The following is a 24,177-nucleotide window of genomic DNA, read 5'->3' on the forward strand; positions in this document are numbered from 1 at the left end:
GTATGCATTTAACAAGAATGTTCTGCTTCCATGATTTTCATCGGACTAGTCCAGTTTTCAAATGCGTTGAAAATGTAATTCTTTCTCGGACTATTTTCTGGCCAAAGTCATTAACATTTAAGCTTCGCTCTGGGCAAACGGTACAAAAAGGCATGTATTACTGTCGTGCCAGATAAGCGTGCGAAGTCCGCATAGGCTTATCAGGGACGATTCTCTCCATCGTTTAAACGAAAAATGCCATAAAAGTTGAGTGTCGCGCAAGTATTAATCCCAGTTTCCCCGACACCTATGCTCATTTTATGAAAAACATCCCAATCAAAATGCCACTGAAACATAACGTCCTAGATGTATGCACTACTTTTTCCTCTTGGCAATAAAATGTTACGTAGTCGCAATAGAGCCCCATAACTCAGTACCAATTTCATTGAGGCAAAACAGGCTTGTACAAGGGACATATTTGTCACAAGACCAGGTTTTCAATTTGAAAAAAAAAATGATAAAGGGAGACAATTCAAAATGTGCATTGTTACTTAGTGTTCCTAGTTACCCCCCTTGTGTCAAATTCAATATATTTTTAGTCGTAGAGACCTTGATTTCGAACGAACCATAAAATCCCAACAATAGGCGCCAGGGCTTGTGAAAGTTTCATTGAAATCCGTTGAGAAATGAAGGAGGAGTTGCGCTCGGAAGAATTCTTCCGCCCGCCCGCTCGCCGACATTCACAAATCTAATAACCAGTTTTTTCATCCGGAAAACCTGGTTAAAAATGCCCGGTTCCTCTTGGTAATGAAACTTTAAATTAAATGTAATTGAATTCAAGCCGATAGTGAAACAACCTGATCGCAAATGGTCAATTATGAATTATGTACGTGTTTAAGAAATATTTTAAGTCCTGTCGCTCTGAAAAAAAACATTCAAGTGGAACTTACTTTAAATATGGGTCATAATGCTTCCCAACAAGGTTTGTTGATTTAAAGCCAAAAGTCGCTGGAAAATAGAAGCGCAGACGGACAACAAGACATCCATATGCTCACCACCATATGGGTCGCGTTCTGAGAAAACTGGGCATAATGCACGTGCGTAAAGGGTCGTCCCAGATTTGCCTGTGCAGTCCGCTAATCAGGGACGACACTTTCCGCATAAACTGGATTTTTGCTAAGAGACTTCATTTAAACGAAAAATGTCATAAAAGCGGAAAGTGTCGTCCCTGATTAGCCTGTGCAGACTGCACAGACTAATCTGGGACGACACTTTACGCATATGCATTATGCCCAGTTTTCTCAGAACGCGACTCATATGAACCTCGTTGTGAAAAAACTGAGCTGCATGCATGTGCTTAGTTTCGTCCCAGATTAGATTGTAAAGTCCTCACAGGCTAATCAGGGATAAAACTGTCCACATACACTGGAATTTCGTTAAGAGAATTCCTTTAGTCTAAAAATTTCATAAAAGCGGTAAGTGACGTCCTTGATAAGCCTGTGTGGACTTCACAGGCTGATGTGGGACGACACTTAACGTGCATGAATTAATCCCAATTCTTTAATAAGGAGGCTCACTTTTTGGAACATAATATAAATAACTAATAATTACACATGTTAATTGTATATTAGTTATATACAACAAAACAAAATGTTTTTTGTGTTTAATATGAATAGTATGATTTAATAAATCAATATATTACTTTCTTCACAAAAATATAGCCGATTCCAATCTAGACAATGTTCTTTTTTCAAACATGTTGCATACATACATTTTGGCATGCACAATACAGTTTAGTTTGGCGAAGATTTTCAATGAATTGACCGTAACCAAATGCTGTAAGATGAGTGGCAGTTACCGTCAGTAAATACATGTTTTATATATCACATGCAGGGGACAATCTCTTAAAAGCGCTCGACGACCGTACATGGCTGTCTTAGACAAGCAAATATGTGTGTAAAAATCACATCTTTGGGTAATCCATTATTGTGATTATAATTGAATCTCGCTACGGGAAAACGGGGCTTAGTACATGTGCATAAAGTGTTGGTCCAGTCTGAACAGGCTAATCAGGACGAACCTTTCTGCCTAAACTGTCTTGAATCATAAAATACCATAAAAGCGTTTTCCCACAGCGAGGTTCAATTGCACCTTACAAAAATCTTACTAAGATGCAATATTCAATCATTTCAGTTTTTAAACTAGAGCGCATTAACATGGTATTATGCGACATTGTGACTAAATGTTTGCTTAACATTGCTTATATTATAACGTGCATCACAATATACCCCAAATTAACACAATGATAAAACATAACACATCTGATTATGGTTTAAGAAAATAATTTTGAAAACTAACAACAACAACACGCAAATATATGAGCCTCGCTCTGTAAAAACGGGGTTAAAAGCCTGTGCGAAAAGAGTAGTCCAAGATTAGCCTGTGTGGTCAGCACAGGCTAATCAGGGACGACACTTTCCACTATAACTGGATTTTTGCTAAAAAGAGACTTTCTTTAAATGAAAAATATCATTAAAGCGGTAAATGTCGTTTCTGATTAGCCTGTGCAGACTGCACAGGCTAATCTGGGACGACACTTTACGCACATGCACAGAGCAAGGCTCATATGAGAAAGATAGCATGAACGAACGGACAGTGACAATTATAGTCAAACCATAGGTCAAATGACACTGATAGGACAAACCATAGGTCAAATGAGACTGATAGGTCAAACCATAGGTCAAATGACACTGATAGGTCAAACCATAGGTCAAATGACACTGATTTTGGTTCAATATTACAGCGTAAAATTATTACATAAACCTACAAGTATGAACCCATAGTAACGCATACTAAAATAGGATGCCTTTATTCTTTATGCCAGTAGATACATTGAAATACACAACCAAATGTATCAGCAAATTCTAATATATTGCAAAAGCACATGTATCAAATGGTCCAAATTCAAAAAAGAAATTATTTTTTTTGCAAAATCTTATAATTTTTAGGCCAAAATAATATCATCAAACAAATATTTTTTATCATTTGATCTATGGTTCAACAGCCCTAATACCCTGAATGACATGTATGTATGGCAAGAAAATATACACAGAAAATATGATGCACATAATTATCCCAACATGTTTGTAAATAGGTTCACATGTTAAATACATACAATTGCATTAACAATTATCAATATATATATATATATAACAATTGAACATGACTATTTAAACATTAACTTTGCAAACATACAATGACAACGGGCCGCATATATCTGTTATTTTACTTGCATTGAACTATGAAGAATTGAAAATACACTGACATGCATTTATATCAAATGAATAACATGTATTTCTCTATTCTCACCATAAATTTTATAATAATAAAAACAATGTATTTAATTGCCATGCCTACCTAGAAGTGATTTTACTAACTGGATCAATGCTTTAATAGCATTTTGTTTGAACATACATATAGCATACATCTAATTGCTCAACATCTAATGATATAATTGCGTAGCTATCAAGCAAAGAAATATCTGAATATTAAATTCACATCCTCTTTTTGAATAACTAAAATGTTTGGCTTTTGGGTACCTAAAGTAAATGAAAAGCAACCTATGTTTCGAACAAGTATGTTTTGGCATTAATGTGTAAAACATATTTTGTAAATGATTTTAAATATATAACATCATAATGCATAATAACTATGATACTGATGATAAGTGGGAAAATCAACTTCATCCTTACAACATTGTCTCTGTCTCTTCAATGTTACACTTTAACTAGAATAACATCTGTAACCAATATAACATTTACAATTTAATTGTTTGTATATGATGAAAGAAATGGTTCACCCAATTGCTATATACATGTACAATCCAAGCACAAATTACCTGATGATGAAATTTTAGTTTTTTTTTAGCAACATCCCATGTACAGTGTAGAATAACAACTGATATACAAATACCCCCACCAAAGTATCTAACTACAGACTGGACTGCCCATACATTCTACACAGCATTGCAATAATTTAAAACATTATAGATTAATTAAAAATAAGATGGTACAACATGGTGGATAAATACATGAAATCAAATGCATTTCAGCCGCGTTCCGGGAAAATGGGGCTAATGAATGTGTGTAGTTTCAAACCAGATTAGCCAGTGCAGTCCACACACGCTAACCTGTGACGACACTTTAAGCCTGACTAGATTTTCTTTTAGAAGAGACTTTCTTTAAAAGAAAATTACCATAAACGCAGAATTTTGCCCCAAATTAGCCTGTGCAATACCCACAGGCACTTCTGGGACGACACTGTATACACATACATTAAGCCCTGATTTCCTAGAGGTTGGCTCAAATGCATGTTGGCTTCTCTATACCTCATACAAAATCAATGACCACTTTATACAAGGTCACACAAGTCAATAAGAATACAGAGATCTATGGGAGACATTATGTCAGATGCTCGGACACTACTGAACATGGTCTGCCATCCAATAAACATTATACATACCACTGTACAATAATTAAAAATCATATTATTATTGCATGCAAATACACGCATTGCATACACATATACATAGATCAATTAATGTCACTGTTGCTTGCACTAACCATTGTATTAGCCACACCATTCAAAGTTCCATACAAATACTGGATCATGAAACCTATCAATATTTGTAAGACATTTGCAAAATAGAACAGAAATGGATACCTAAAAAAGGCTCTGTGAACATTCTTTTAAAAAATGTACATGCCTTACCATTTAATTAAAATTACTTTAATACTATATTCTACTACAGTATGTCAGAAGCATACTATTAGCCTTGTCATGCAAAAGGGGCTTTGTGCCATGTGCCGCCAGCCTAGCTCCAGACCAGCCGTCGCATCATGCATCCAGTTCAGGAGCTCCTAACCAGACTATGCGAGTACCCATGCTGCGCTGGAGCTACGCTGGCTACATGAAGAATAAGATACATTTTTGCATGAGCTCATATGCACAAACAAAAGTTTATCAGCAAACAAATCAATTTCAACAAAGATCTTAACAAATACTGCCAAAACAAATGTTGCAATAAAAAAAAATAACAATAGCATTTTGTATACCTCAAATTAATGTTGTGCCATTTTAGCTTCTTTTACCTCATACATATATAACCATTTTAGCTTCTTTTACCTCATACATATATAACAGACTGATTGACAACCAATGGATGCATATTCACTCTTGTATAATCAACTAACTACCACATGCATGCATGCAAAACAAAGATACAGGATAGATCTTCAAAGCAAATAATTGTTGTTTTGACAAACCTGTGATGTATGTAAACTGAAATTCCTGTGTAACCAGACAAAAGCAGCATCGTGCAAAAATGGGTGTTAAGCTACATGCAGCTAGCATAGCTCCAATCCTGGATGCGCTTTTTGTGCAGTGTTGTAAGCAGCTTCCCCCTCCGCTGATGAGACGATGAAACCTTGCTGACTTTATGACAGACAGTTTGTGCAGTTTGGTAAGAAGCTACCATGGCTGCATATGTCATTAGACCCATTTTTGCATAGTGCTGCGACTTAAATACGAAGCATACTATCCTGGTGAGGAGTGGACTCATTCTGAGGTAAAGGTCTTGCAACACCTTGTAATATTGTGCAACAAATTATTCTTTGTATCAAAAATATATACTCAAAGGTGATCATGATAATGGCTGGAATGTTTTTATAGCATTTGCATGGAAACACTTATGTAAAATTAGTTTCTAATAAAAGTATGCTTTTTTCAAAAATTATGACAGTATTCTAGTGCAGCCAACTAACCTGAAGAAAGACAATCATACATGCATATCTGCATCAAGAACAATAAAATAAACTTCAGTCAAGGCAAGTTTTTGGTCACATTGTCAAAATACTTCATGTAAATAAAAAAAAGTTTATTTATAAATATAAATCTTTATTGGTGCCAAAATTTCATAAGTGTAAACTCTGGTATTAAACAAATGAGAGTGGTGTTCTGAAAAAACTGAGTTTGATGCATTTATGTAAAGGGTCATCCCACATCAGCCAGTGCAGTCTGCACTGGCTAATCAGGGACAACACTTTCTGCTATCATGGAATTTAAGTTCTCTTCCAAAACAAAAATCCAGTATAGGCAAGTGTAGCCCTGATTAATCAAGGATATTTTATGCACATGCATTAAGCCCTGTTTTCCCAGACAGCCGCTCCTATTATAACAAAAACAAAAACAAAGTAACACATGACCCTGGGCGATCCACCAAACAATTTTATTACAAGACATTGTACGCATCCCCAGTTTGCCTGCTAGCATTCCTCATTCCTCCCAATGCTTATACATAAGAACATAAGACCACATAAGAACATTCATTAGCTTATCTCCAACTTTTATGAAGTTCTAAACATATAAACATAAAATCAAAACGAAGTTTCAAAAAGAACAAAATGTATAGCCAAATGGATAAGGAACAACCCACCTAATTGTATTAACAGCTGTGATAACTGGTGATTTGACATCCCAAATTCAAATTGCTACCCGAGTCAAATGGCAATTTCTCATCATTTAATTTGATGCGTAAAATTACTCTTCACAAATTCCATGACTTTTATTTTCATTTCACAACATACGATTAATATCTGGTAAAACAGCTGTTATTAATTCTTTTAATGGTTTTAAAGACTTTAATAACAAAGGTGATATTCATTGTGAAATAACACGAATGAGTACAGCGAAACTACAGTGGCAGTTTAGAACAGAACATATGATACAACAAGATGCCATTAAAGCACCCCTTGGGGCATCCATCAATGCAAGCACCAAAGCTTTGCTGTAATCTGTTTTGATGTTATACGAAACATGTAAACCAGAGTAAACCTAGTAAAGACTGAATAAAAGACCGGATAATCACTTCATACCTCACGGTATTAGTAGATGCCACACAGAGCAATAACAAACTCATCTTTTAAAAAAGAAATCACAACAACATCTTGTAATTGCCATTAAAATATTCTGAATTATCTGAGCTTTCTTTTTAACCCATTAAGGCTAGGGCGTCAAGAGACCAAACTCAGATCACCAAACACCCATATTAAAAGTATAAAGCCAGCCATTCATTTGAAATCTATATCTAAAACCTATACTCTTACTATAAGGATTATACCTGCATGTATCAGTTAATTTCTTGATAAGATGAAAATTCACACTCATTAATGTTTTTTTTAAATCAGATTTTGCCCAAAGTTACAGCCCACATTTTAAGAGGTTTTGGGTCATTTGAAGACGCAGCAACCAACACCATCAAAGTGATCAATGCCCATTTGTAAAGGTCTATATACAACAAAACCTGCCCCAAAACTTGCATTTTATGTTGACCTGACAAGGTTATGAGAACACAGAAAATCCCTCCCGATGATTAGTAAAAGTTTTGCGTGTGATGACTAGAAATATAGCACAAGAGATCTGTTCATTGCACAGGGAAGGAAATGTCATGGGTGTGCAACAACAAGAAGAAGATATGGTGCAAACAAGAAGACATGGACAAATTACTTAATCATTAAAACATTGAATATGAGCAAAAAACACTGAGTTTAAAATTCAAAGTATCGCGAGAAGTTAATTGCGATTTTTTCCTACAGACATAGCTGCTAAATAGTCAGTTTCCGAACAGAGACTAGAACAAAATTAAAGAAACTATTTGATTTGTATTTTAACTTAAAATGAGTACTTGTCACACCAGTGACCAATAACCAACATCCCGGAAATGACAAGTAGTTATATGAAGCAAAGTGTAAAAAAACTTTTGGACCCTGCGCCATGCCAGTTGGACCCTGCGCCATGCCAGTTGGACCCTGCGCCATGCCAGTTTCACTCAAGAGGCTTGATTAAAAAAATAAAAATTGTTGTGAATATTAATCCTATATTACTCATAAAATATATCGAACCTTTGTGCCTTTTTAGTTTCAAAGGAAAAAAGTTCCACATCATTTTGGTTTATAAGTGTATATGGGCAACGCTCTGTGAAAAAGGGGTTTAATGCATGTCCGCAGTCTGCACAGGCTAATCAGGGACGACTCTTTCCGCCCAAACTGGATTTTTGCTAAGAATAGACGCTCTGTACACATAAAATATAATTAAAGCTAATCTGGGACGGCTCTTTACGCACATGAATTAAACCCCCTTTTCACTGAGCATAGCCCATATAAACTATTTGACCCCCTGAATGTGGGCAGAGTTGACCTCAGGGTCATGATTTAATGAAGCATAGCATAGGGCCATTACAAGATGTTCCATACTATGATCTGTAACAATAATTCTTTTATGCAAGTTTCAAGTTCAAAAAGTTGATTACTTTTGTAATTATTTAATGTATAAGAATCGCACATGGGCAACTTTATCATCAGGAACAGTGCATGCAAGTTTGAATGTTGTACGTTGAAAAGTGGAAGAGAGTTTCCCTGATGAAATTTATTTCATTTTAGAATACTCTTAACTTCGTATAGTGGATGTAAGTCACAATTGTAACCCTGTCATAAAATCCTTAACTAGTGAATATTGCAAAATCAAAGTAAAACTTAAATCACTTAGAAATAATATTTTAGCAGAAACAACAACACAAAAGACATAAATGAACATGCGATAATACATAAAGGTATGACCTTACACCTTCAAACAATCAACCCATAACTTGCTGCCAGTTCCCACAAAGACTTTCTTGTCTGCCAAATTAACAGACAAGCTATTTATTTTGTGATTTCCTATCAAAAACACAATTCAGCAATGCTTTTACTAACTAATCAATATTAAAAGTGTGCTGTAAACGCACATGTTCTCCATGTTGATGCATTTCTTCAGTACAATAACTAGGGACATACAAAAACGGTCCCTTTTCAATTACACAAGATACGTCACTGAAGAGGGTTAATGAAATGTCAAGCGCCTTATCCAAGCTTGGCCCAGTATTAATGCCTGTCTGCACAGTTTCAACCTGTGACGCAAGCCATCTGTGACGCATTTCTCACCACAGTGTTCGTCACGATAATCAATTATACATGTGATAAAATATCTATATTCACAGGATAACATTATAAACAGAGCACTCATTCTTTATCATTCAAACTTGTCCAATAATCCCGTACACAACATGTGCCTGACATCTGATATAGCACCAGTAAAATATAAATCTACAAATGCTTTTTAAGAATACTTTCCACTATTGCTGACTTACTATTGAATCGACTTTCCACATGAAGTTGAGAAACTCATTTGCTTTTACCAAGATTTGAGTCCTAGAAATAATTAAACTTTTAACAACAAGTATTCATATTCATTGTCATGTCAAAATACAATTAATAATAACAAAACAATATATTTTAATTATTCTGTTTTTGAAAACAATTCTTTTTTTTTGTACAAAATAGGAGCTAATGTTTGTAAAAATCTATTGAAAGCCTCAAAAAAGATCAGCCTAGGCAATTCTCCATATATTATTAGCCTTACATCAAGGTAAGTACCTTAGAATCATCTTCAACAGTCTGCTTTTGAGGTACGTACATGTCCTATAATGTGTCTTCTGCAAAAAAAATGTAGACTCGCCACCCACTCTTGAATTCTTGCATTGCCATGCTTCAAGGTAAAAACTAGAGTGGAAGCAGCCAGTCTATGGTCTAAGTATATCACAAAGTCAAGTAAAAACTGGACCCCATCTTCAGACAAATGTCTGCCTGAATTCTCGTAAATTACAAAAAATAAATATAATATACAAGTACGGAATTGCATGGAGGACTAGTCGGCTCTTCTTGCCTTCTTCTTTTTACTCTTTGGTTTGGCTTCAGTCCAGGAGTCTGAAATAGGTAACACAACAAGTCAGAAATTGAGTTAGAAATGCATGGTTATCAAACTTTCTGCCTAAGCTGGATTTTTTTAATGAGAAGAGACTTTATTTAACAAAAAATCCATTAACGCAGAAACAATTGTCCCTGATTTGCCTTCCAAACTGTACAGGCTAATCTGGGACGAAACTTTTCACACCTGCTTTAAGCTATGTTTTTCTTTAGCGAGGCAATTATGTAAACTAAATAAAGTAGGCTTGACAAACTGCTTGACATAAATCATAATCTGTTTGCTGGCATTTGCAATTCCTGACCTTAAAGCTGTTATATGTATTACACTATATTGGTTAAGCCCATACAATCTGTTACAAATTCTCCCCTGCAACCAAAATCCTATTACATATCATGGCCATTCCTAATCCCAATATTTAATTTGCTGAAGGCATGTATGCCATGGTCAAAACAAAACAGATATGTCGCTAAACATTTCTAGTGGCTTAGTCATTTGTTCATGTTTACATTTATTTAATTCTTTTTCATTAATATATATTTTATCTTAAAATAAACACTATCATATGGCTTTAAAATAACTTCACATCAAACTTCCATCAGGCATTATAATCAAATAGGATATTATATATGCTCTAATTTAGATCTAGTTGATAAACTAATAAAATAAATGCAAGCTTAGATTTACAGCTTTCACATATTTCATAAAAATATGTATCATTAATGAATTGTTACATAATATTTAAACAAGTGTTTATTCTAGATAACTTACGCTAATCGTAAACTAAAATTTTACTAAACTACAAATTCAAAGACCACAGTGATATAATTCACATTTAAATTTAAAACCCTGTAGGTATAACTGGCCTTTAAAGTCTCTATGACGCTCAAAATCGACGAAAATTTCGTAAAGTATTTAGTAAGATAAAGTTTTCATCTAGGCAATCAGTGTTCCTTATAGCAATAGCCACAATTTCAACGCTAGATGTGGTATGATTACATAGATTTTTGTAGAAACAAAATGCTCTTTTTTATTTATTTGTGACCACAATAAATTCCTTGCTAATTTTCTGCGAATATATCTATTCATACGACACACAAACACTAAAATGGTACCATGTGAAAACCGTAATGAAAACGAGCATTTTGTATCCACAAACATCTATTTTACCAGACCACATCTGGTGTTGATATTTCGGCAATTGCCATAAGGAACTATGATTTTTTATTGTTTAGCTTTATTTTACGAAATATTGTGTGAAATGTTCGTTGATTTTGAGTAGTAATGTTACTTTAAAAGACTGTGCCCTATTTGATACTGACATGAATTTAACAGAGAAACAATGAAAAGAAAAATAAGACAAAGAAACCCTGCCAGCTGCTCACCTGCTATGGCCCCCATTTCATCAAAACTTGGGGCAGTTTGACCTCCATCAGGGGCTGGGTCATCAGAGGGGCTGGCAAGTCTGGGGTGGGTATCTGCTGCAGGGGGCTCTAAACAAGGGGACAAGACATTGACATGGGTCTATACATCCTTTAAACACTTGTTTGTTCAAATACAATATTTCTTTTTTAACAGTGGTAGGAAACAAGAAACCATCGGAGACGGGTGACGCTCCCCAAAGGTTTTTATGTCACAATATTGCACTATATATTCAGATAAAAGGAAACGTCTTGAGGGGCATAACTTTGGACAAAATAATACGATGGATGGTTTAGCAACTTAAAATTTTTAAAGGGCCATAACTCTGTGAAAAATCATTTGACTAGAACCTGCTGATAATATGCACATGTCCTCTTGGTAGTGAAGCTTTCCATAAAGTTTCATTGAATTCCGGTCATTAGTTGCTGAGAAATAGCCCGGACAAGAATTGCACTATATGTACAGTTAATGGAAAATTTCAAAGGGCCATAACTCTGTGAAAAATCATCCGACCAGAACCGGCTGATAATATGCACATCTCCTCTTGGTAGTGAAGCTTCCCATAAAGTTTAACTGAATTCCGGTCATTAATTGCTGAGAAATAGCCCGGACAAAAATTGTGCACGGACGGACGGACACACGCACGGACAGACGAAGCGACGACTATATGCTCCCACAAAAAATTTTGGGGGAGCATAATAAAAGTAACAAAACTTTGTTGTCTTAAATTATTAAACAGGCATTTGATGGGGTCCATGTCAAGGTCAGTATATATATTTAAAGAATTTAACTGCGCTGTATTCAAACAGTTAAGTTTGGGCAGTGTCTGCTTTGATGTATTTACCATATTCCAGTTAATGAAAAACTAATTTCTACTGTTTTATATCAAAGGTATTTAAATTGTTGTGCCATTATTGTGATTATTTTAGTAAATTGATGGTCCATCAATATCTTTAAACATTTAATTCTGACAGAAGATACTCCCATGGCATATAGCATAGAATTAACGGAATTTAAATAAATATATGGGCATCTGTGAAAAGGAGGTGTAATGCATGTGTGTAAAGTGTCGTCCCAGATTAGCCTGTGCAGTCCACATATGCTAATCAGGGACAACACTTTCCCCTTGTATGATATTTTTCATTTAAAGAAAGCCTCTTCTTAGCGAAATCCAATTTGGACAGAAAGTGTCGTCCCTGATAAGCCTGTGCGAACTGCACAGGCTAATCTGGGACGACACTTAACGCACATGCATTAAACCCCCTTTTCACAGAGCGGGGCTCATATATATATATAATTGTGGATTCCACGATGGGATCTATACAGTGGGGTACAGATTACATAGACAGAAACACACTGCCTGACTAAAATATAACTTCTACCAGATTTTAGTTTTTTTCCTTCTGAATAATTTATCTTTATCAATATTGTATAACATACATGTCATTGTTACAAGATTTTTTTAATGTCAAAGGTATCAGCAAAGAAAAATTAAATGATACAATACAAAAAAGCACCAAATTTCAAAAATCTATGACAGAATCTTTAAAAGAAATGTGATAAATCTTTAATAATCAGCATTCAGTATGATGAAGATAGCTCATATATGAGATTCCCTTGAATATGCTGATTAGACAAACACAAAAGATAAACAGTAAAAACCCTAAAATATGGGACAAAGAATGTCAATTGAATATGTAAGAGTGGTTTTGAGTAAGTGTTTTTGAATTAAATTCATCAGTTTTAAAAAGCATTAAAGCACACATTACCTGCAGCTTGAGGTTTCTTTGAGACAGTGGAGAGAGAATCAGCAGCAGCACCACTCTTGTTTGGCTTCTAATGGAACAAGAAAAAATGTTAGGAAAAACAAGAGCACCGCATAACGGGTGCCAAGCTCGGCTGCGAAAGCTTGTCAGAATTTTTTTTTTTTTTTTTAGGGGTCACAGTGACCTTGACCTTTGACCTAGTGACCCAAAAATGGGTGTGGCGTGTAGAACTCATCAAGGTGCATCTACATATGAAGTTTCAAAGTTGTAGGTGGAAGCACTTTGATTTTAGAGCCTATGTTAAAGTTTTATATTAGAGGTCACAGTGACCTTGACCTTTGACCTTGTGACCCAAAAATGGGTGTGGCGTGTAGAACTCATCAAGGTGCATCTACATATGAAGTTTCAAAGTTGTAGGTGGAAGCACTTTGACTTTAGAGCCTATGTTAAAGTTTTATATTAGAGGTCACAGTGACCTTGACCTTACACCTAGTGACCCAAAAGTGGGTGTGGCGTGTAGAACTCATTAAGCTGCATCTACATATTAAGTTTCAAAGTTGTAGGTGAAAGCACTTTGATTTTAGAGCCAATGTTAAGGTTTTAGCACGACGCCTACGGCCTCTGTTAATGACAATACCTCGGGTTTTCTCCGAAAACAGCCCAGCTAAAAATGAACGCAACAAAAAATGTCATTTGTTGTTCCGTGTCATTTAGAGAGGGAATACAATTACCGATACAATCCGTGATACACTTTTTCCCAGCATGTCAGAAGATATTTTTATTACCAAAGTGGAAGTGTTGTTCCAGATCAGCAAAGATGAACTTAACTATGTGATCTGATCAAACTCCTCAAACCTGAACCCTATTCTTTTCCATGATATGTCTTATTTGTTTTTGGAATGACAATAATGCAGACTGCGCTTTACATATATGAAATCTACCTTCAATAAACCAAATAAAGACTTACTCAACCATTCGCCAAAATTATGAAGAACAAGAAAATTTATTGACTTGATACACCCGCCATAACTAAAGTTTGTGACAGATGGACAACGCCAAAAACTATATCCCTGTGCCTTTGGCGGAGAATAATTACAAATTAGCTACAATGGCTAGAGAATATTATATTACAACAACTATTTCTTTTCAAAATCCCATTGAACAGTCATTATTAGAAAATAAATTAATCTTCTGCATTAAATATGGCCTAAATATGGCTCAAGAAAAATGTTGATCTTGGCTGAACCCTACAAACACTATTCTAGCATTCACCTCTTCTAATCTTTTACTCTTGTCCTTCTTTTGCTTCTTTTTGGAGTTCTTCACTGTAAGGGCCTCAGTGTTGTCAACCAAGGCCGGAGACGGTTCCACCTCGGCAACCGGAATGGAGGCCGGTTTCAAGGCTGAGTCTGGTATGACAAAATCATCTTCCTCGGCTGGAGCCTTCTTTTTCTTCTTCTTGTTCCTCTTTTCTGGAACTGGGCTGGCCTTCTCAACAGTGGTATCCATGGCCTCCTGAATAATATGATCCGTGCTCTGTTAAAAAAAGATTAAATGCATGTGGGTAAAGTGTCATCCCAGACTAGCCTGTGCAGTCCGCACAGGCTTATCAGGGACGACACTTTCCGCTTTTATGATATTTTCTGTTTAAAGAAAGTCTCTTCTTAGCAAAAATCTAGTTTAGGCGGAAAGTGTCTTCCCTGATTTGCCTGTGCTGACTGCACACTTAACGCAAATGCATTAAACCCCTTTTTTACAGAGCAGGGCCCATATAACAAATGTAACGCTCATGCTTTAAGCCCTGTTTTCCCCGAGTAAGGCTCATATATAAAATACAACACAAGATCATGAAAATATCTCAAAAGATGGTGAATTGCTTTAAGTAACAACCAACAGGTAATAATGCAAACAACACATCAAGTGGGCTATAGAGACTTTAAACAATGTCCGATAGAATCAAAATTGTGACAGAGCTATCAGGGCTAGTGTTTAGTCACTTAAACAAGACCTGATAAAATAAACAAATGTTTTTCAATAATTTAATTTAGAGGCACTCATATAATCTTCCGTCACAGATAAAGCAGGTAAGGTAGACAAAATATAAAAATGGTAAAAATATTAAGAACCCTTGATTTTAATTTATTTTTTTTATCTCCTACAGATACTGCAAGATTTATTTGTTTATTTTGACATTATCACATATTTATTTTCTTTTAAGATTTAAACAAGAGAACACTTAAACATACACATGTTTGAAAAGCCTTTCTCCAAACTCACTATCTAATAGCTTTTTATAATTCAGAGATTTATTAAATAAAAATGCATCATTCAGTGTTTAAGTAACAAAAACAAAACAATAGAGTAAATCAACAATAATTTCTTCTCGTTTTCTCTAGATAATTCTGGGGAGGTAAGTCAGTAACTGACATTCCCAGCAACTGTATTGTACCCTTTCTACCCACCTGAATCAAAGTCTCTATGCTGGGCTCCTCCACAGGGGCTGGAGCAGGCTTAGTTACCATGGCAACAGCTACTGGGATTGACATGACTACGGCAGGTGTGGACGACTTGACTACGGCAGGTAGGGTTGACTTGACTACAGCAGGTGGGGTTGACTTGACTTCGGCAGGTGGGGTTGACTTGACTTCGGCAGGTGGGATTGACTTGACAACAGCAGGGATGACAGTGGCTTCCACTTGGGAACTCTTGGGCTTTACTGGTTCTACTATCTCTTCCTTGGCCTTTACAAAGAAGTCACAGTTCAATAATTATGTATATATACAATGTGCTGCATTCTTGTAAAACTAGACTTAATGCATGTGTTTAAAGTGTCATCCCATAATAGCAGTATGCACTGGCTGATTATGGACAACACTTTCCACCTAAACTTGATTTCCGTTTAGAAAAGACTTCTTTTAAACAAAATATTCATTAAAAGCTGAAAGTGTTGTCCCTGATTAGTGTGTGCGTTCTGCACAGGCTTATTTGAGACGACACTTTACGCACATGCATTTAGCCCAGTTGTCCCAGAGAGAAACACCAATATGTAAGTATCCTTAAACATGAAGCATCAATATTATAAACATTTCGCAGGAACAAGTGTATTTCAACAAGTTTAAACAAAGTAAGTCTTCAGATACAAAACTGCTAAGTGATTACTTTTGTATGCCACCTTTAAAAAGATACAGTTAAGTTACAGCACAAGGCTAAAAACAGGATGCATAACATTTTCAAAAATGAAAATTTAAACCCATAACTTAAGAGGTATCTTGACAAAAAAAGTTTTTGTTGTAGTTTTTATTAAGATAAATTGTAACAAATTTGAGAATCAAATAATAAAGATTACCTTCTTGTTTTTCTTCTCCTTCTTTTTCTTCCCTCGCTGTTCCTCAAACGAGGGTGAGGGTGGAGGCAGTGCCTCTACTTCAGGCTCAGTTGTCACAACAAACTCTGCCTCCTTGACAACCATGGACTCCTTGACAACCACAGACTCTTCACGCACAGGCGACTCCTTCTTAGGCTCTACTTCCTTCTTCTTTTGCTGCTTCTTTTCTTTCTTTTCCTTCTTTGGTACAGTTTCCCAGTCATCAGAATATATTTCTTCTTCTTTGAAAACTTAAAATAGCAAATGGTAGTTATATAATAGTCGGAACTGCTTATAACAAGATTCAGAAATGGATGTTTAACCTTTAAAAAAGTTGACTGCTACAAACCTCTTATTTGAAACTTCTAAAGAAATTAAATTTGTGCATTAAGCAGAGTTAACAACTTTGCAAAGCGTCTTATTTTCTGTGATGTAACCTATAAATTAAATTAAACTCTATGCAAGTGTTTCTAATGAATATTTCATTTTCTGAAAAAATACATTCATAATAAGTTTCACATCAAAGATCAATTAAGAACTCACCATAAGGCCCAGGCTTCTTGTCCTCTGGGACAGCAGGCAGCACCTTACTGTCCTTAGTGGCAGATTTTTTGGTCTAAAAAAGATATAAATTCATTAACCACGCGTTGACCCTATACCACTCATATACTTACTTTGAAAAATGTGTAGTCCCTTCGAAAATCAAATCAGATATAAGACCTTTCTTACATGATTAAAGTTTTGAAGACTTCACTTCCAACCCTAAGAATGATACTGATGAGCAGCAAACAGCAAAAAAACCTGAACCAACTGCAAGTTACTCGCAGGCTGCTCTGGTTGTATGCTGGGTGCATATAGCAAAGGTTAACAGTGCATGTTTTAATGAATCTCACCTACACAATTCAAAACATGATTATCATTCATGTATCAGTTATTTTAACATGATAAGTATATAAAGTAACCCACATGGAACATGTTAAAGTTCACGGAACAGAACATGATTACTGTAAATGGTAATCACAAGAGCACCGCCTTGCGGGTGCAGACCGCTCATCTATTTTCTTTTTAAAGGTGAAGGGACTCTCATTTTCAATCACAGAGGAGGGAGGGGTGGAGTGAAGAGCGGTGCATTGTGTGGGGGTGTGGACATTTATTACATTTTCTTCCAAAAATGCGAAAAAAAGGAAAAAAAAAATCGGGGGGGGGGGGGGGGGGGGGGGATTCTTGGGTGCGATGGTTGGATGGTATTTCAAACATAAAATAATAAAAATAAATATTTGTGTTTTTTAACCGTTTCATAAAAAAAATGGGAGGGGGGGTGAGGTGGGGGGGGGTATAGTGTGAGGGTGTGGTGGTAATTTGTGAGATGATCTTAAAAAAAAAAAAATAGGGGGGGGGGGGGGATTCGGGTGGGGGAGGGGGGGTGGTGGGGGATGGTGGGGGATGGTATTTCAAACATAAAATAATAAAAATAAATATTTGTGTTTTTTAACCGTTTCATAAAAAAAATGGGGGGGGGGTGAGGTGGGGGGGGTATAGTGTGAGGGTGTGGTGGTAATTTGTGAGATGATCTTAAAAAAAAAAAATAGGGGGGGGGGGGGATTCGGGTGGGGGAGGGGGGGTGGTGGGGGATTCTTGGGTGCGATGGTTGGACGGTATTTCAAACATAAAATAATCAAAATAAATAGTTTTGTTTTTTAACCGTTTAAAAAAAAAATTGGGGAGGGGGTGGGGTGGGGGGGGGTATAGTGTGAGGGTGTGGTGGTCATTTGTGAGATGATCTTAAAAAAAAAAAAAAAAAAAAAAAAATAGGGGGGGGGGGGGGGGGTTGGGGGGGGGGGCACGGGCGATGGTTTGGGTGGAGTCTATTGTGGTATGTCAGGTAAGAGTAGTTTTGTCAAAGTATCAATCAAATCTAATCATAAATAAAGAAGTTATGGCAATTTTAGAGAAATTTAATAATTTGACCTTGAGAGTCAAGGTCATTCAAAGGTCAAGGTAAAATTCAACTTGCCAGGTACAGTAACCTCATGATAGCATGAAAGTATTTGAAGTTTGAAAGCAATAGCCTTGATACTTAAGAAGTAAAGTGGATCGAAACACAAAATTTAACCATATATTCAAAGTTACTAAGTCAAAAAAGGGCCATAATTCCGTAAAAATGACATCCAGAGTTATGCAACTTGTCCTTTTACTGTACCCTTATGATAGTTTGCGAGTGTTCCAAGTATGATAGCAATATCTATGATACTTTAGGGGTAAAGTGGACCAAAACACAAAACTTAACCAAACTTTCAATTTTCTAAGTATAAAGGGCCCATAATTCCGTCCAAATGCCAGTCAGAGTTACATAACTTTGCCTGCACAGTCCCCTTACGGTAGTTAGTAAGTGTTGCAAGTATGAAAGCAATAGCTTTGATACTTAAGGAATAAAATGGACCTTAACACAAAACTTAACCAAAATTTTCAATTTTCTAAGTATAAAAAGGGCACATAATTCTGTCAAAATGCACGCCAGAGTTATCTAACTTTGCGTGCCCAGTCCCCTCATGATAGTAAGTAAGTGTACCAAGTTTGAATGCAATAGCATTGATACTTTCTGAAAAAAGTGGACCTAAACGCAAAACTTAACCAAAATTTTCAATTTTCTAAGTATAAAAAGGGCACATAATTCAGTCAAAATGCACGCCAGAGTTATCTAACTTTGCCTGCCCAGTCCCCTCATGATAGTAAGTAAGTGTACCAAGTTTGAATGCAATAGCATTGATACTTTCTGAGAAAAGTGGACCTAAACGCAAAACTTAACCGGACGCCGACGCAGACGCCAAGGTGATGACAATAGCTCATAATTTTTTTTCAAAAAATAGATGAGCTAAAAATGCAGCGTATTTCCTCTATTTAAACTTTGAACTCCGAAAAAGCTACCCTCCTTATCAAACTTTAACATTAATTGTCCCAATTTGAAGATGATCTGCAAGTCTCAATAAAATTATCCCCCTACCTTCTTATCCACAGGAGCTGCAGGAGTTGGCTTCGTTTTAGATGGCTTGGCTGGTTGCTTAGCTGCCTGTTTGGGAGAAGCCGTTGGTTTGGCACTAGAAACCACCTCATTGTCTCCACTGGCAGTTACTGTGTGACCGTTACTTTGGGTTTTGATGCCCTGCAAATATTAAAAAGGTGTTTCTTCTTGTTCTACCATTTGTACTTTAAGGCCACAGAACTTCACTAGTAAAAGTACAACATGTCTGTTAGGTTTGATCCGTTGATAACCTTTAATTCACTTAAAGATAACAATAATGATGTAGTGAATGTCACTTACACAATTGCTGCAATTCATGTTGACCTTATAAATGCTTAGTGTTTTTTTCACAATTTTGAGAATGGGGCCGGATCCCTTTGGATTGGGAACATTTGCAGAGTTTTGACTTAAATAGGGAAATTAATGTTGTTGTTGTTTTGCTAAAAAATGCTTCAAAATTGAGAATACAAGTGTGATCAGTATTATATATGCTAAGGTTGAACTTAAATGGATGGGAGTTGAACAAAATATTGAGTTAAATTTTTTTATTTTTTTTGGAAACCTTTCATTGGGAATTGTTGGCTCCCATTTGGGAAAAATATATACTTTTTTCCATTGGGAATGGGGCCAATTTTCGGACCTGATTTTGGAGTAAAACAAGAGATGTGTTTGTCAGACACAATGCCCTCTATTGCGCCGCTTTGAAGCCATATATTTGACCTTTGACCATGAAGGATGACCTTGACCTTTCACCACTCAAAATTAGCTGAAATAATTCGCGTTCAGAATAAATCTGAACGCTGACACTCCGGTCTGTAAAAAACAGAACAAAAAATAAATACAATATTATTTTGGGAATTACAGTATTTACAAGTGTACTATAAATCTACGAATATAATACGCACTGTTTTACCTGCCGATTTCTTCTTCAAGTAGGGGGTGCGTATAATATACGAGTTTAGAGCAGAACTAAATTTTACCTGTGCAAATTTTCAACTTAATTGCTGTTATTCGCATCCGGCAGCCATTTTGAACTACACCATTACATCAAAGGGGTGCAACAGGGCTCGCACTGTCGTTCACCATTTGAGTCATTTGCGAAAATATTGAGAATTTGGCTCAATAAAAATCTTATTTGTGAAAATGCGAAAATCTAGATAAATTTCATTGAAAACATCCGCCATTTATATCGGACTGGTTTTCTATATTTGTCTCTTTGTTTTAATGAAAGTGTTTGCAATTCAAACAGTAAACGAAACCTGGTCTGTACCTGATTATGAGACATAGCTTGACCTTATTGTTATTGAAGTGCGCATGGTAGCTGGCCAATCAACATTGACCTCGCTTACACATGAAATGACATTGTCGAATGAAACGTGAGAACAGGAGGAGCTATCGGATAATATTGGGTCATCCATGCGCAGACACTGTATACTTTGAATACACAGTTAATATCGTCGTCTGCCTACAAAATAGCGACTGGACGCTAAGTTGTATAAAGAGATTAGCAAATGAAAAAAAACAACTGATAATACCCGTAAATAAATATTTATTTATCTTTCTACCGCATATTTACCATATCTGAAGTAAAGAGTGGTAATTAAATAATTAGTTTTATGATGCTAATAGAGTCTATTACACCTGTCTGCCGATTGTCGAAGAAAATTGAAAGGTGATAATTAATTAATTTGCTTTTTACTCCCAAGCTAGCATTAATGACAGCTGAGCAGCGTATTTTAATTAAAGAGATCATGAAAAACACGAGCGGTTTAATTGTATTTTAAGTTATATAAAAGTATCGAGTTTGTAACTTGAAAAAAGAAAAAGTAATTTATCTAGACAACTATAAAAACGGAAGTAACCATTTTGTCTTCTTATAACTTTATTATTATTATAATTATTATCGTCCCGAATATTGTCAAATTGAATTAAATGTGAAAACAAAAAACAGCGTCTCTGCTTCTTTCTTTTGTAATTATGACTGCTTGACCCGGATGTCAGCAAGGGGCCCGTGTGTTATCGGAAACAATCAATGGTAATATAAACAATAGACAGAGATATTTATTATGCAACTGTCATAAAACAGCACTATAACACATCCCGATCAAAATACCGGGGTAACAGATAGTTGACAACACCAAATTGATTTGCTATTTTTACAACACAAAAATATATTGACACATTTTTTCGGAAATCGCCGATTTCGGACACTGATTTTTTTAGCGGGTATTTCACTCAGATTTTCAATTTTTACCGATAAATTTTGACCAAACTCGGGGATGCGTATTATGCACGAGGGCGTATTATATTCATGGATTTATGGTATATATCTGAAATCTACCTGTTGTTTGACAAATATGAACTTACAGGGGTTTTTTTTAGAAAAAGGGGAAGACGCTGGACGCTGGGTAAAAGGGGAAAATCGAGCGCAAAAGAGACATATTTGGGGAAAAAATAAAAACTGTTCATTTCAATGTCTATAACTCACCTACAGACTTCAGGTTTTTTTTTTAGAAAAAGAGGCATGTCTCTGATCTTTTTGTTCTTAAACACATGAACAAGTAAGATATTAAAGTCAAAGTCCTAAATAAAGTTGCAGGTGTAGATCTAATAATGGGAAATGTTTTCAACTGGGGCCGGGGAACGATGTCAATATTATGATTTCAATTTCATGATGAATGGGTTGACGATCTTGATCTGCTACAGTATTGGAAGGGAAAGGTGTGGCAGCTGCCGATTGTCTACTTTCACTTTCACAATAATCCGACAGTATGAATCGATGTTGATTACATGTACCTCAACGCAATTAATATTTTCCGAGTCCGAACATTTTATTTTGTTCGTGTATGAACGCCAATTGTGAAACTTTTTTCTGTTTTAACGTTTATATTTTGGCTTTCACATAACCAGGATGAAAATTTGACTGGTTTCCGGTAATTAATTGACGAAACACCCTCCTCTCGCAAGACCGGAATCCAGTAAAATGGTCACATGATTAATACGATTAGTTGCCCGGTTTCCATGACGTAATTTAAGAGCTATATATAGAATCACTGGGATTCCCAGATTTGAGTGTTCGTCGGGAGAGAGAGAGAGCGAGATCGTTGTACATGGTACAAATTGGATAAGTGTCGACTTCCCAAAAGAAAAAAACATTTCTTTGAGGGTAAAATATTATATTTTGGTGAAAAATTATATTTTTGGAGGGGAAATGGTATTTTTAGGGGAAAAATTCTGGTAGGGGAAGACGCCGAATATCGGCGTCACTTTCTTAGTAAAAAAAACCCTGACTTAGATCACAAAAATTACCTGTATTACATTTAAAATCATAGACATGGAGCGATCATTTTCTAAAAGGCAGCCATTTTGGCATTGTTGTTGTTGTTATTTCGTACCATAGCTATTTCGTATCTTTTACTTTTTGGGTATTTTGTTACTGTCGATTCTAATATTTTGAGTTATAATAGTTATAATTCTTTTTTTGCTTCATCTTCTTACTATTTCCAATTTCATTTCTTACTGTTTTGCGCATATTGCACACTTAATTTTTGTGTTCGAACTCAGTTACAAACATAGTTGAATTTAACCTCCAGTTCAAGGGAGATAACATGAACCCTTTACTATACAAGGATTTATATTGGATGAAACAAACTCGAAATATAGTTTATTAACAGGTAAATTTCGATATATTTTGCTCAATAAATACTATTTAGGCAACGTTCTTTTATAATAGTCACAAATATGTGTGTATTTAAATACAGGAGTGATGCGACCGAAATTCGTGTCGGAACTCTCGCTATTAAAAAGATAGAGTGGACTATTGAAGCCAAGAGTCTGCCAAAGCAAAAATCATCAAAAGACTCTAAGGTGGCAATTAATATTGACTAACTCAAAATGTGCAGCTCCATGAGATACACATGCATGCCAAATATCAAGTAGCTAACTGCAAGATTGCAAAAGTTATGGCCAATGTTAAAGTTTTCGGACGGACGGACAGACAGTTCAAATGCTATATGCCAAAAAACATGCTTTTTTGTTGAAAATTTGTTTGTGTATTACAGTGCCCAAATATTTGTCAAACATTGTTATTGACATTTTAATTTATTGTCAATGTCTGACAGTTTGAAAGGTTAATGTAACATCTACATTTAATTAATTCTGATTCATATTCATAACATATTGAACACATCACGAGAAAAAGTACTGATTTAATTAAACAGAAATACATAAACAGTTAACTAACCTTTGATTTCTTTCCCTTTTTCTTTCTCGCATCATCGTCAAAAACATCGAAGTTGGGAGGTTGTGTAGGCGACTTAAAACCAAATGCAAAAACAAGAAGACAAACTAGCACACAGATAACCGGAACGGCAATAATGGGCGACACAGTCTCCGTCAGATCCATGTTGAATAATTTTAAGAAGGTTCGTTTGTTCGGTTTAAATTGAGAAAATATGGGGAAATTTTAACTACAGAGCCTTCGTGGACTTCATGCTGACGTCGATTGCGTAAAACGTCACGGGTTTGTGAGTAATTTGTACAATCAATAACTTCTAAGTCGCCATTTTTTAAACCGGTTTCTGCTGTAATGGTCATAATATACTAAATAGTTTCCCTATATAATTCAATGTAAAAGCGACAACTTTAAGCGCAAATAGATGCAACATTTTGCACATAGAGACCCACATAACCATACTTTTTTTTGAAAGGCCATTCTAAGCGAAATCGATTTATGCAATAAAAAAGATATGTCATGTTCAATCCAAGAAAGA

General features: G+C 35.7%; 1 protein-coding gene across 2 annotated transcripts; it reads right to left on the bottom strand.

The window, feature by feature from the left end:
* Positions 1–1,630: 1,630 nt before the first annotated feature.
* On the bottom strand, positions 1,631–23,942 carry LOC127874504 (proteoglycan 4-like). 2 transcript variants are annotated; one of them, XM_052418866.1, is made up of 9 exons: positions 23,649–23,942; positions 19,388–19,546; positions 16,930–17,002; positions 16,369–16,637; positions 15,485–15,763; positions 14,295–14,558; positions 13,026–13,092; positions 11,220–11,327; positions 1,631–9,836 (listed from the first exon to the last, which is right to left on the bottom strand). In XM_052418866.1, the coding sequence occupies exons 1-9, from the start codon at positions 23,808–23,810 to the stop codon at positions 9,778–9,780; spliced, it is 1,440 nt and encodes a 479-aa protein (XP_052274826.1). In that variant the 5' UTR covers positions 23,811–23,942; the 3' UTR covers positions 1,631–9,777. The 2 variants fall into 2 exon arrangements, with proteins under 2 accessions (XP_052274826.1, XP_052274827.1); XM_052418867.1 differs by having other exon boundaries at positions 14,295–14,537; positions 23,649–23,938.
* Between the last annotated feature and the right edge of the window lie 235 nt (positions 23,943–24,177).

This window comes from Dreissena polymorpha, chromosome 3 (genome assembly GCF_020536995.1).
Source record: "Dreissena polymorpha isolate Duluth1 chromosome 3, UMN_Dpol_1.0, whole genome shotgun sequence".
Taxonomy (NCBI): domain Eukaryota; kingdom Metazoa; phylum Mollusca; class Bivalvia; order Myida; family Dreissenidae; genus Dreissena; species Dreissena polymorpha.